We start from the raw sequence: 14,126 nt of genomic DNA on the forward strand, positions 1-14,126 counted from the left end.
CTGACCTTGACTTGCCTTGACCCTGAACCTGTCTGCTCCTCTGTACCTTGTTGCCCGACCGTTGCCAACCCTGCCTGTGACCGGACCAATCTGCTCCTGCTCAGCATCACTCACCAGTGTACCTGTCTGCCTGTCTGCTGCCAAGTGGGTCATCATCCCCTCCATCTGGATCTAGAGCCGCTTCTCCTGCAAATACCTGCCAGGATCTCTTACTACTTTGCACTCCCATGCCTCCTGTTTACACTACCAGGGGCCGCAAGTCGGACACATACGGGAGAACTTCCTCTGCTCCATTGGGCTCATCGGTCAGGTATGTGCAAGTCTGACAGTATCAGCCATGCCCGTGCAAGGAAGAAACTCCATGCAGGAACTGTGTAGACACCTGGCGGGTTTGACGCAAGCTGTTAATGATCTACAAGAAGGCTATACAAGATTGGAAGAGCGAGTTCACGTCCTATCTTCTCCCGCCACCCCTCAAGGCGCTGCTTCAGCCGGATTCTCACCAGCACCCTCAGTAGTAATGTTACATCCTGAGCCCAGGGTTCCTATGCCCGAAAAGTTTGCGGGCGAGCTCAGTAAATATCGGACCTTTTGCAACGCTTGCACACTTTTCTTTGCTCAGCAACCCCGCACCTTCTCATTGGAAGCAACCAAAGTGGGCTCTGTAATCTCCCTATTGACTGGCAAACCTCAGACCTGGGCCCACCACCTCCTGGAGCAAAAGGCTGCTTCCCTGGATCCCTTGGCCACCTTATTTGCCGCTATGTCCCAGCTGTAGGAGGATCCTCAGCAGACCGTCACGGCCGAGTCCACGCTTCATGCTCTTCAATAAATTCTGTATTACATGTTGTTCATACTCGGTCCTTATGGGTTAATTTTCTGTATTGTACAAAAACAACTGGTTTATCCTGCGGTTCTCTTTTCCTCCCTCCTGTCCATGTTCCCTCTGCAGCTGGAGATTCTGCAGAGCAGCCACTGGCAACTAGTGCACATGCTCTGTTTTCAGTGGGTTTCTATGCCAAGAATTTCTTTCTTGGTCACATCTGAGCAGCCCATGTGACTATAGTCACACATGTGGGTGTGTACTCTGGTAAATGACAGCCCACTTCCTCCTCCCTCCTCCTCCAAGCCCAGTAAACAGCTAAACACAATGGGGGCGGGATATTGCATATAATTTCAAAATAAAGGTTTAATTTCAAATGTATATTTTTATGAAGATTTAAAACCATTTATTGCTCATTATTATGTTTACTTTCAATGGCTGTTTTTAACATGTAACCGGCAGCAGAGAACTGGAATCTAACACTTTAAGTACATCTTGGTCTCTAGCTAGGCCAAGCTCCCTATGTTTAAAATGTAGCTTTTTTTACACTGGGATTTCATCTGACAATTACAATAATAAACAGATGCACAGTGGCATCATTACTGCTAACGCCACTTATGTTGTCAGTGAACTCATACCTAGTATGTGATCATGGTCATAGCTGACTTAGTGATAACATGATTAAAAGCCACTCTGGTTTTCAATTGTTAAGCCTTGTTTAGACTTGCAGTTGGGGGGCAGCAAAAATGCATTGTTGAGCCACATTTTCACCTCCTGTCATTCCTCAAAGGTCATTCTTTCTTTTAGACTGTTGGAATTTTTTTTTTTTTTTAAAGCAGAGAGCCTACATGTAAAATAGGGCATCTGCATCTCTAATTTCATAACTCCCCAAAAATTGTGGAACTTAGGTGTTCTTTAACCACTTGACAACTGGGCACTTAAACACCCTTAATAACCAGACCAATTTTCAGCTTTTGGTGCTCTCACGTTTTGAATGACAATAACTCAGTCATACAACATTGTAACCAAATGAAATTTTTGTCCTTTTTTTCCCACAAATAGAACTTTCTTTTGGTGGTATTTGATCACCTCTGCGTTTTTTTTTTTTTTTCGCTATTAATGAAAAAAGAACGAAAATTTTGTAAAAAAATGAATTTTTCTTCATTTCTATCATATCATTTTGTAAAAAAGTAATTTTTCCTCATACATTTGGCCTAAAATGCATACTGCTACATATTTTTGGTAAAAAAAAAAAAAAATTTGGATATTATTTAGTCTGGGTGAAAGTTATAGGGTCTACAAGCTATGGTACCAATTTCTGAAAATTGAACAATTTGATCACACCTGAAGTACTGACAGCTTCTCTCATTTCTTGAGACCCTAACAAGCCAATAAAGTACAAATACCCCCCAAATGACCCCTTTTTGGAAAGTAGACATTCCAAGGTAGTTAGTAATAGTCATAGTTAGTTTTTTGAAGTTGTCATTTGTTCCCACAATTCTTTGCAAAATTAAGATTTTTTTTTTTTTTTTTTTTTCATACCAATATTGTCATTATAACAGGTTATTTCTCTCACATGGCATGTATATTCCACAAATGACACCCCAAAATATATTCTGCTGCTCCTCCTGAGTATGGCGATACCACATGTGTGAGACTTTTACACAGCGTGGCCACATACAGAGGCCCAACACCGAAGTAGCAACTTCAAGCATTCTAGGAGCATAAATTACACATCTAATCTCTCAACCACCTATTACACTTTTGAAGGCCCTGGAGCACCAGGACAATAGAAACGCCCACAAAGTGACCCCATTTTGGAAAGCTAACACCCCAACGTATAATCTGAGGCATAATGAGTCTTTTGAACAGTTCATTTTTTTCCAGATGTTCTTGGAAAATGTGGAAAAAAATAAAAACGCATTTTTTTTTACAGAAAGTTGTCCATTTATAGGATATTTCCAACACATAGCATGTACATAGAAAAAATTACACCCCAAAATATATTCTGCTGCTCCTCCTGAGTATGGCGATACCACATGTGTGAGACTTTTACACAGCGTGGCCACATACAGAGGCCCAACACCGAAGTAGCAACTTCAAGCATTCTAGGAGCATAAATTACACATCTAATCTCTCAACCACCTATTACACTTTTGAAGGCCCTGGAGCATCAGGACAATAGAAACGCCCACAAAGTGACCCCATTTTGGAAAGCTAACACCCCAACGTATAATCTATGAGCCATAATGAGTCTTTTGAACAGTTCATTTTTTTCCAGATGTTCTTGGAAAATGTGGAAAAAAATAAAAACGCATTTTTTTTACAGAAAGTTGTCCATTTATAGGATATTTCCAACACATAGCATGTACATAGAAAAAATTACACCCCAAAATATATTCTGCTCCTCCTCCTGAGTATGGCGATACCACATGTGTGAGACTTTTACACAGCGTGGCCACATACAGAGGCCCAACATCCAAGAAGCACCATCAGGTGTTCTAGGGACATAAATTACACATCCAATTTCCTTACAATCTATCACATTTTTGAAGGGCCTTCATATTTCTAACACAGCATGTACATACCAAGAATTACACCCTAAAATACATTCTGCTGAGTAATGGGTAAAAAAAAAAGAAGATTACCTGTGGTTTTAGTAGTGCAATTGTCCACAGAAGGAGAGCCCCGATCCAGGCAGCAGGCAGGGACGTGGTCACTGGTCAGCGACAGTGAATGGAATTGTCCAGGCAGCAGGCAGCAGGCAGGAATATTGTCCATAGTCAGGAAAAATATTCGTCCTGGTAGGAACATGGTCCAAGTAGCGGGCCATGGGTAGGGGAATGGGGACAGGGGTAGAGGCTTCTCCCACCCAAATCTCTTTGAAGCCTCCGGGCAACCAGACCCTAATCCGGGAATGAGAAAACTAAAAAATTTGTTTTTTCATCCAGAAAAACAATTCTGGAGCCCCTCACATATGTGAGACCCCTGTGTTCCCACTAGTATAGCAGGGTAAAAGATCAATCCAAGGGGCAGGCAAAAAACGTGGTCAAACAGTCCAGGGTCAGTTCCAGAGCAGGCAGATGTAGGTACAGTTTAGGGTTAGGCAAAAGAGTGGTCGTATAACAAGCCAGGGTCAGTTCCAGAGAAGGCAGAGGTATGTTTAGGGTTAGGCAAAAGAGTGGTTGTATAACAGGCCATGGTCGGTTCCGGAGAAGGCAGAGGTATGAGTGCAGTGGCATAAGGGGTGTGGGGGGGGAAATTACAGGAAATTAGAATTGCGTTTACCATACGTCCCTAATAATGAAGAAACGTATGGTAACGGCGGAAACATGTTCCAATACAGAGGCCTGGTTGGGAAGGACAATCGGGACAGTAATACACAGTGTCTTTTCGAATTCCTCTTCTGGAGCACACCCGGCACCTCTTCTGATTTCTGTGGCCTGTTTCAGGGGAGGGGGTTTTCTCAGGAAAGTGACGCTCGTGGAGTCTGCTCACAGAATCAGAGCGAATATTTTCCGGTGGGTTTTCGGGGTACAAAAGGGCGGTGATGACTTCTTCTTGATAGTCCAGATATGATACGGGGTTCTCTGATGACTTTTTGTAGATTACATAGGAGTTATAAAAGGCCAAACTAAAAAAATAAATGGACACTTTCTTGTACCAGTGGCGGGATTTTCTTGTGGGCAGGTAGGGTTCTATCATCTGGTCATTGAAGTCCACTCCCCCCATGAACAAATTATAATCATAGATGCACTTTGGTTTTTGGATTGGGCCGGTTCTTTGGGGGACTTCCACGCAGGTGTCGTCGTGGATTGATGTAAGCATGTGGACGTTCCGTTTGTCCCTCCACCTGACAGCCAATATCTCCTGGTTCCTCAATGCTGCAGACTCCCCTCGTCTGAGCTTTTGATCCACCAGTTTTTGCGGGAAGCCTTTCCTGTTGGGTCTTATTGTGCCACATGCTGGGGTATTCCGGAGGTAAAGACAGCGAAACAGGGGCAAGCTGGTGTAGAAATTATCCACATAAAGGTGGTATCCCTTTCCAAAGAGTGGATACATCAGATTCCAGACCACTTTTCCGCTGACTCCCATATACTCTGGACATTCAGGGGGATGCAGTTGCGAGTCCTTCCCTTCATACACCATGAATGAGTAGAGGTACCCTGTGGCTCTGTCGCAAAGCTTGTACATTTTGACCCCATATCGGGCCCTTTTGCTGGGGATGAACTGCTTGATGCCCAGCCTGCCTGAGAATTTGACAAGGGACTCGTCCACGGATATGTTCTGTTCAGGGGTATATAATTGGGGAAATCGTTGAGCGAAAAAATTTAGAAGTGGCCTAATTTTATATAGCTTGTCAAAAGCAGGGTCATTTCGGGGAGGGCACTGGGCGTTATCGTTAAAGTGGAGGAACCGCATAATTATTAAATATCGGGATCTTGGCATAAGGGAGGAGAAGAGTGGCATGTGGTGAATGGGTTTGGTGGACCAGTAGGAGTACAATTGTTTTTTTTTTGAAAGTGCCATAGTAAAGGTTAGGCCTAAGAACATTTTAAATTCGTCCACGGTTAGTTCTCTCCACTCAAAGGGGCGGGCATATCTGGAACCAGGGTTACTTCTTATGTACTGTTGTGCGTAGAGATTGCACTGGGCCACAATGAAGGATAGCAAATCTTCGGTGAAAAGTAAATTAAAAAAATTAAGCATTGAAAAGTTTTCGGTGTTCACCTGGACACCTGGCTGGGCAGTGAAAGGGGGGATATTTGCTGTTCCGGAATTAGGGGGAAGCCACAGGGGGTTTTGAAGGCCATAGGGAAGGCTGGCATGGCCCCTTTGTTGCAGTGGCACAGCGCTTGAGGCGGACGGCACAGCGCTTGAGGCGGACGGCACAGCGCTTGAGGCGGACGGCACAGCGCTTGAGGCGGACGGCACAGCGCTTGAGGCGGACGGCACAGCGCTTGAGGCGGACGGCACATCGCTTGAGGCGGACGGCACATCGCTTGAGGTGGACGGCCCTGCGCGTCTGGGAGTAGGCCGCTTCTCCACGCCAGCACCCCTTCTTTTCCTGGGCCCACGTTCCTCTTCAGATTCTGAATCCGACCCACTGTCTATAACTGGTTCATAGGCCGAATCCGAATCGGACAGAGACTCCTCGCTGCTCTCATCGCTCATGGCAAGTAGAAGATGTACGGCCTGCTCACCGGTAAAGAATTTTTTTGCCATACTGGTGGCTGGTGAGGCTGTACTGCAGAGCACTGTGGTGGCACTGATGGACACAGGTGGGCACTTATGTGCACTGTAGTGGCACGGGTGTGGCTCTGGTGGGCACAGGTGGCTCTGGTGGGCACAGGTGGCTCTGGTGGCTCTGGTGGGGCTCTGGTGTGCACTGATTAGCAGAAGGCGGCACTTATGTGCACTGTAGTGGCACGGGTGTGGCTCTGGTGGGCAAAGGTGGCTCTGGTGGGCAAAGGTGGCTTTGGTGGGCACAGGTGGCTCTGGTGGGCACAGGTGGCTCTGGTGTGCACGGATTAGCAGAAGGCGGCACTTATGTGCACTTTAGTGGCACGGGTGGGCACAGGTGGCTCTGGTGGGCACAGGTGGCTCTGGTGGGCACAGGTGGCTCTGGTGGGCACAGGTGGCTCTGGTGGGCACAGGTGGCTCTGGTGGCTCTGGTGTGCACTGTAGTGGCACGGGTGTGGCTCTGGTGGGCACAGGTGGCTCTGGTGGGCACAGGCAGCACTGGTGGGCACAGGCAGCACTGGTGGGCACAGGCGGCACTGGTGGGTGCAGGCGGCACTGGTGGGCGCAGGCGGCACTGGTGGGCGCAGGCGGCACTGGTGGGCGCAGGCGGCACTGGTGGGCGCAGACGGCACTGGTGGGCACAGGCGGCACTGGTGGGCACAGGCGGCACTGGTACGGCACTGTTTTGGCACTGGTATAGGACTGTTGTGGCTCTGGTGCGGCTCTGGTGACACTGGTGCGGCTCCGGTGACACTGGTGCGGCTCTGGTGTGGCACAGGTGGCACAGATGTGGCACTACTGGGCACAGATGTGGCACTATGGACACAGATGTGGCACTGATGTGGCACTTTAGGCACAGATGTGGCACTGATGTGGCACTATGGGCACAGATGTGGCACTGATGTGGCAATATGGGCACAGATTTGGCACTATGGGGCAATATGGGCACAGATGGGCACTATGGGGCACTGTTATGGATGGCAAAACTCACAGTTTATCTCCTCTTCTCTCTCGCTGATACTGTGTGAGGAGAGGAGAGGAGATAAACTTTCATTGACCTTGCTGTGTTTACATTGTGATCGCGCCGTCATTGGACGGCGCGATCACATGGAAAAAGACCACTGTTACTGGTCAATTTCCCTGATCTGTGTAGCGCCGGGTCTCATAGACCCGGCGCGCACAGAATCTTCTGTGTGCGCGCCCGAGGCGGCGCGCATTGCTGCTTCTGCGGGGCGCCGTTAATTAACGGCAACCCCCAGTTAAGCAACCACCTTGCCGCCGTTATATGACGGCGGCTGGTGGTTAAGTGGTTAAAAAAGGGGATAATTACAATTGCAACTTATCCCACGTGTATATCAGTTTTTGTCCTCACATTTTAAATCCTCAAGAAATTTGATTTTTGGCAATGAGGCAGTCAGTAGATTTATCACTTTTCAAATATACCAGTTTGTCTACAGACTAAATAATGTACACTCTTTCCAGTTATCTTTTGCCAAAGATATGTAGCAGACTACGTTTTAGCCTAAAGTTATTAATGAAGAATATTTCTTTGCCAATTTTTTTTACAGAACCCAAGAAAAATTTGTTTTTGTTTTTTTGTTTTTCAAAATTTTTGGTACATTTAATTTTTAAAGCAAAAAAAAATAAAACATCCCATTGGAGATTAAATACCACAAAAGAAAGCTCTAATTCTTTGAAAAAAAATTGTATACGTTTAATTTGGGTACAGTGTTGCATGACCAAGCATTTTCCAGTTAAAGTATTTTGTAGATCTATTCTCTTCTCATTATGAGAAGTGATAAACATTCTTTCATAAATGGGCACTTTAAGCTACTTTCACATGGGGCAGTAGCATTAAAGCACCGCTAGTTTTATCTGCGCTTTGCCACTGTTATAGCGGTGCTTTTCAGCCACTAGCGGGGCACTACTAACCGACTGAATAAAGGGTTAAAAGTGCTGCTGCCGAAGTACTTTGCAGGTGCTTCGGCAGCACTGCCCATTTATTCCAATGGGCAGGGGCAGTGGAGGAGCGGTGTATACACTCCTCCCCCTCTGCCCCAAAGATTTTGCTTGCAGGACTTTTTCCTGTCTTGCAAGCATCCTGCCCCAGTGTGAAAACACTCAGACTTTCACACTGGGGTGGCTTGAGAGGCGCTTTACAGGCATTTTACAGGCGCTATTTTTAGTGCAAAAATGCCTGTAAAGCACCTCAGTGTGAAAGGGATCTTGGAGAAGTTTTTTTGCCAGCAATCCCGTCGGTGGTGGATTACTGCTGCTTCATAAATGGATACCTTAGTAAATCTATCTGTGACAGCTGTTTTTTGCGATCGCCTGCCTAATTAGATATAAATTGTCAAGATCTCTCAAGTTGCCTGTCCACTACACAGCTGTTGCTGAACCCCAAAAAAAGGATGTGCGTATTTTGTGCAATCATAATGTAATATGCATGATCAAATTTAATGTCCAACATTTGATAGATTGGTTGCTGTTTTTTTTTTTTTTTTGTATTATATGTATAATAATAATGACTCTTTGTTTTAACAGATAACCTGGCATGAAATTGCTCGCCCTCAGATTCATGGCTATGACATGCAGTGTATTGCTATGATCGGAAGATTTCTGTTCGTGTCTGGATCAGATGAGAAAGTTCTCAGGGTATTTGCTGCACCAAGGAACTTCATTGAGAACTTCAGTAAAATTTCTAACATTTCAGTGAAAAATCTTCTTGCAAATGTACGTGAGTAAACAAGTGACATATTTGATAACTAGAGCACTTTAGAAAAAAACTATTTTAAATGTTCTTCCTATACTCCTGTAGCTTCATTGCTGTAATGTTCTTTAGATCTGAAAGATCTTTGCAGATGCTGGCCTAAATTTGCTGACAGTAGTGAAGTGTATAATTGGTAATATTTAATGGTTCTGAATTTGCTGTATTACTCCTGGTCCAAGGAGAATCTTAAAGGGGTTCAGAAGTACATTTTAATATAGGATGATTTAGTTGCAGGGCACACTATATTCTAATAGGAAAGTCAAGCACTGCATGCTCACATTTGGACTGTGTGTGTGTGTGTGTGTGTGTGTGTGTGTGTGTGTGTGTGTGTGTGTGTGTGTGTGTGTTGTGTATAGATTTTCTCTTTAACTCATAAACCAGTCCATGGAGTTTCACATTGCTTATTAACCTGCAAACATTTATTATTTGATAATATTGTATATTATTATTTAATAATACTAGTAAAAATACTATCAATAATACTGAATATTAGGATTAACAAAAAAAAAGAAAATGGGCAGTGAATAAGAAAAATGTAAGATTTAATCCGCCCTCCTAAGGCTTCATGTACACGGGACATTGTTCAACTTCTCCTGAAAGATTTAACTTGACAGCTAGAAACCAGTGTCTAAAAACGGCCATTTAGACGCATTTACATGCCGCGTTATGCCACGTTTGCGACTAGAAGCATTTTAATTTTTTTTTTTTAAATGGCCAAAAATGAAAAACGCCTAAAAAACTAAACGCAGGTTACCGAGTTTAGAAGCGTTTAGCGTCGGAAACTTCGGCGTCTGAACTCATTTTTTTGCCTTCTATAAACGCAAGTGCCTAAAAAAGGTAAACATACCTGTGTACATGTACAAATAAGATAACATTGAATGAGTTCAGGGGCAATTGAAAAAAGTGTCCAACTGCCTCTGAACGTACGTTTAGCAGCAGCAGTATACATGGGGCCTAAAACTGTTGATATCATTATTGGGAAGGATGCGTCTGATGGGCCTCAAGGGTACTACTTGGTTTGAGATTTTGGTTTGGGTTTAACTGCTGGATTCCAGTAGCTCTTTTAAAGTGTAAAAGGAAAAGAAGGGTGCACCGACCTGGTGCATTACCAAAGGCTAGGTTTAATTCAAATTTTTATAAAAAGTCATGATTACTCACAAACCAAGTTAAAAACAAGCATAAACATCACTCCATCGAAGGGATAGATGCCTCTGAAAGGTCTCCTACTGGAACCAAACAGCCGGAGAGTCCAAACGACATAGATTACAGCTACGGCTTACGCATTGCGAGGGCGAACCCTCTTCCTCAGAGCCAAAAGTAATAGTACCTGGACCTCTCTCTGACCCCCTTTATGTATGTATGTATGTATGTATGTATGTATGTATGTGTGTGTGTGTGTGTGTGTGTGTGTGTGTGTGTGTGTAAAATGGTTGAACTGATCACATGTCTAGAGCACCGCCCACCACAGGACACTCCTCCCCCACAGGCCAGAACACTCTTAACCCCTTACTATCCTCACTACCATGGACCACTTGTCCCATCTGCACTGTTTTATACATCGCAGATAAAGGGATGGGTAGGTGGGGCAACTTTGGGTACCTGTAGTGTTTAGATGTAAAGATGCCCAACTTCCAGCGTTCCCCTGCTGCCATCTGCAAAACCTTCCTCACCATGTTCGTCCCACAGGACTGTCATCCCATCGTCCAGTGGGACGCACAGCGACCATGTATCCATGGTCATTCCCTATTCCAACGGAAGACTCTGGTTGTTCACCAAGTGATCAAGCTCCCGAGTACAGGAGAGCTGTACACTTTAAAAGAGCACAAAGTATATTTTGGAATTACTAGCCTTTTAAAAGGAAGATATGTACTGTATATCAATGTGTTCCTCATGTGTCATCAAGACCAGAACTTCATAATAGATGTAGAAGTGTGACCTTTTAATAGCTGACATACCACAAAAGAATTGAAAATAATTTAAACAATAATTAAGTATAACATGTTGCTGTAAGATTTCTGGAGGATTAGCAACCTAAGCTTTGATATGATTTATTTGTTGAGGGCAACTTTTGTCTTAGAAAATGCCCCATCATAGACTGATTTATTTTATTACTATAAGTAATATTCTATAAAACTGTCGGAAGTGTTCCTCAACATATCCGATTACTGTTGACAGCTGTTTCTCATTCATATGATAAGCATAAGAGAAAACAGGAGTTTGGGTGTGCTGTAGGGACCATAACAACAAAGTTCTTCAGCAATGGATGGAATTTGAGATAAAGATCACTTGACAAAACTCGTCCTTTGCTTATAGCTATACATTTGGAGGCTGCCATGCTACATATCAATCCATACCAAGGCCTAAATTCACACCATTGCTTAATGCAGGCCCAGCGTGATACTATAACAAGTAAAGTTAAACCACTTTCCATTAGCCTGGTTCCCGCCAACACGCTGTCTTGGTACATACTGGGCAAAAATAGCTGATATTTACACACAGCACAATGCGTCACAACATGCTGGAATACTCGCCTTGGCTACTGCAACACCATTCTCATTGGCTTACCTTTAACTACTTGCTTACTGGGCACATATACCCCCTTCCTGCCCAGGCGAAATTTCAGCTTACGGCACTGCGTCGCTTTAACTGACAATTGCGCGGTCGTGCGACGTGGCTCCCAAACAAAATTTACGTCCTTTTTTCCCCACAAATAGAGCTTTCTTTTGGTGATATTTGATCACCTCTGCGTTTTTTTTTTGTGCTATAAACAAAAAGATTGAAAATTTTTTGAAAAAAAACACATTATTTTTTGCTATAATAAATATCCAATTTTTAAAAAAAAAATCACAATAAACATATAGTGACTGGTTTGCACAAAACAAAATAGGAGACATAATTATGAATTTTTATTTTTTTTACTAGTAATGGTGGCGATCTGCAATTTTTATTGGGACTGCGACATTATGGCGGACACTTTTGACACATTTTTGGGACCATTCATATTTATACAGCGATCAGTGCTATAAATATGGCAGGGAAGGGGTTAACACTAGGGGCGAGGAAGGGCTTAAATGTGTGCCCTGCATAGTGTTTCTAACTGTGGGGGAAGGGGACTGACTGGGGGAGGTGACCGATCTGTGTCCCTATGTACAAGGGGCACAACATTGGTCTCCTCTCTCTGACAGGACGTGGATCTCTGTGTTTACACACAGAGATCCACGGTCCTGCTCAGTTACTGGGCAATCGCGGGTGCCCGGCGGCCTCAGGGTACGCGCACCGGGTTACCAGGAACGCAGCGGGTGCGCGCCGCCATCTGCGCGCGCCCCCAGTGGCTCTGAAAGACGAGGACGTCATATGACGTCCTCTCAGAACAAGAGAGCTATCGTGCCGCCGTCAATTGACGGCGGCCGGTAGTGAGGAGGTTAAATATCCCTCCTTCAGTCCATCATGAATGCTGCTGCCAGATTCATCCACCTTACAAACCCGCTCAGCGTCTGCTACTCCTCAATGCCAATCCCTCAACTAATTAAATAAAAAAATACTAACAATAAGTTACAAAACCATCCACAATTCTACCCCCCATCTACATAACTAGCCTAGTCTCAAAATACCAACTTAATCGTCCTCTTCGTTCCTCCCAAGACCTCCTGCTCTCTAGCTCCCTCATCGCCTCCTCCCATATTTGTCTCTAGGACTCCTCCCGAGCACTCTCCCGTCCTTTGGAATACCTTACACCAATCTGTCAGACTATTTAGACGATCCCTGAAAACGTTTCTCTTCAGAGAAGTCTACCCTGCTTCCACCTAACAACTGCACTTTTGTTTTCATCATCTCATCCCCCACAGTTACTACCCTTTCATATCGCTTGACCCTCTCTTAGACTGTAAGCTCTACCGAGCAGGGCCCTCCTTTTTCCTCCTGTATCGAATTGTAATTGTACTGTCTGCCCTAATGTTGTAAAGCGCTGTCGGTGCTATATAAATCCTGTATAATACTAATAAGAATAACCAAACAATAAGGTTGTTTGGTCCCTGCTGTGCAAAAACAAAAAATGAACACAAGCTAGCATGTAAAAAAAAAAAAAACTCCATGTGCATTAAACGCAACACACATGGTCTGAATCCATACTTATATATACATTTTTTTTTTTTTCTAAATTCATTTTTTTTTTTAAAACCTGAACTTGCAACTGTACTGTTTCTTGTCAGCCAGATGTTTTATAGGTGTCCATGCCTCGGTTTCCTCTACATCACCTTCTGAATCTGAAACCGTTAAGCGTCCTTTATATTTGACTTTTCTTCGACCTTCAAGTCTCATCTGCTTCATTTACTTCACTAAATTGTTTCCATTTATTTTGATTAAATAAATTAAAAGTTTAATACTGAGTTCAGGAGGTAGCCATTAAAAGAATTGATGTCATGGGACTGTGTGAAATCTCATAATATCATTATCTCATGAAAATTAAATTGCCTTCATAAATGAAGCAATATAGTGACATCACTATATTGTTTTTAAAGGTAAAGCAACTGCAAGTGTTCTTTTCCAGTGTCAAACAAGATTACAGATGTACAATTTTTTTTTTTTTATAAAGCAGTGGCACATGTTCTTAATGTAGTCAAGAAAATGACACTCCATTGCTTTTAAGACTAAAAGTTTGAAGATTTGAGTTCCAGTCACAGTCATGTTTTTGTTTGTTTTTAATGCTAGCCACTGTGAACCCCCTTCTGAAAGAACTAGCGGCCTTGCTGTCGCTAGAATGCTTTCAATTGATATAACCATTGATGTAACCATAATAAATACACACTGAGTGAATTTTGTATTTTAGAAGAGACCAACAATTGTAACCTTTTTTCAATTTTTTTTTCAACCGTACAGGTTTAGTTTTATTTAACCACTTGCTTACTGGGCACATATACCCCCCTCCTGCCCAGGTGAAATTTCAGCTTCCGGCACTGCGTCGCTTTAACTGACAATTGCGCAGTCGTGCGACGTGGCTCCCAAACAAAATTGACGTCCTTTTTTCCCCACAAGTAGAGCTTTCTTTTGGTGGTATTTGATCACCTCTGCGGTTTTAATTTTTTGCGCTATAAACAAAAAAAAGCGACCATTTTGAAAAAAAAATACAATATTTTTTACTTGTTGCTATAATAAATAGCCCAATTTAAAAAAAAAAAACATTTTTTTTTCTCAGTCTAGGCCGATACGTATTCTTCTACATATTTTTGGTAAAAAAAAAATTGCAATAAGCGACTGGTTTGCGCAAAAGTTATAGCGCCTACAAAACAGGGG

At 43.6% G+C, this 14,126-nt stretch overlaps 1 protein-coding gene across 1 annotated transcript in view; it reads left to right on the forward strand.

The window, feature by feature from the left end:
* Nucleotides 1-14,126, forward strand: part of ELP2 (elongator acetyltransferase complex subunit 2) — a 171,806-nt gene that overhangs the window by 108,865 nt on the left and 48,815 nt on the right. Inside the window, exon 13 of the mRNA XM_040353517.1 lies at nucleotides 8,612-8,800. Within this exon, the coding sequence (XP_040209451.1) occupies nucleotides 8,612-8,800 (189 nt within the window). The remainder of the gene's footprint in view (nucleotides 1-8,611; nucleotides 8,801-14,126) is intronic.

Source organism: Rana temporaria, chromosome 5 (assembly GCF_905171775.1).
Source record: "Rana temporaria chromosome 5, aRanTem1.1, whole genome shotgun sequence".
Taxonomy (NCBI): domain Eukaryota; kingdom Metazoa; phylum Chordata; class Amphibia; order Anura; family Ranidae; genus Rana; species Rana temporaria.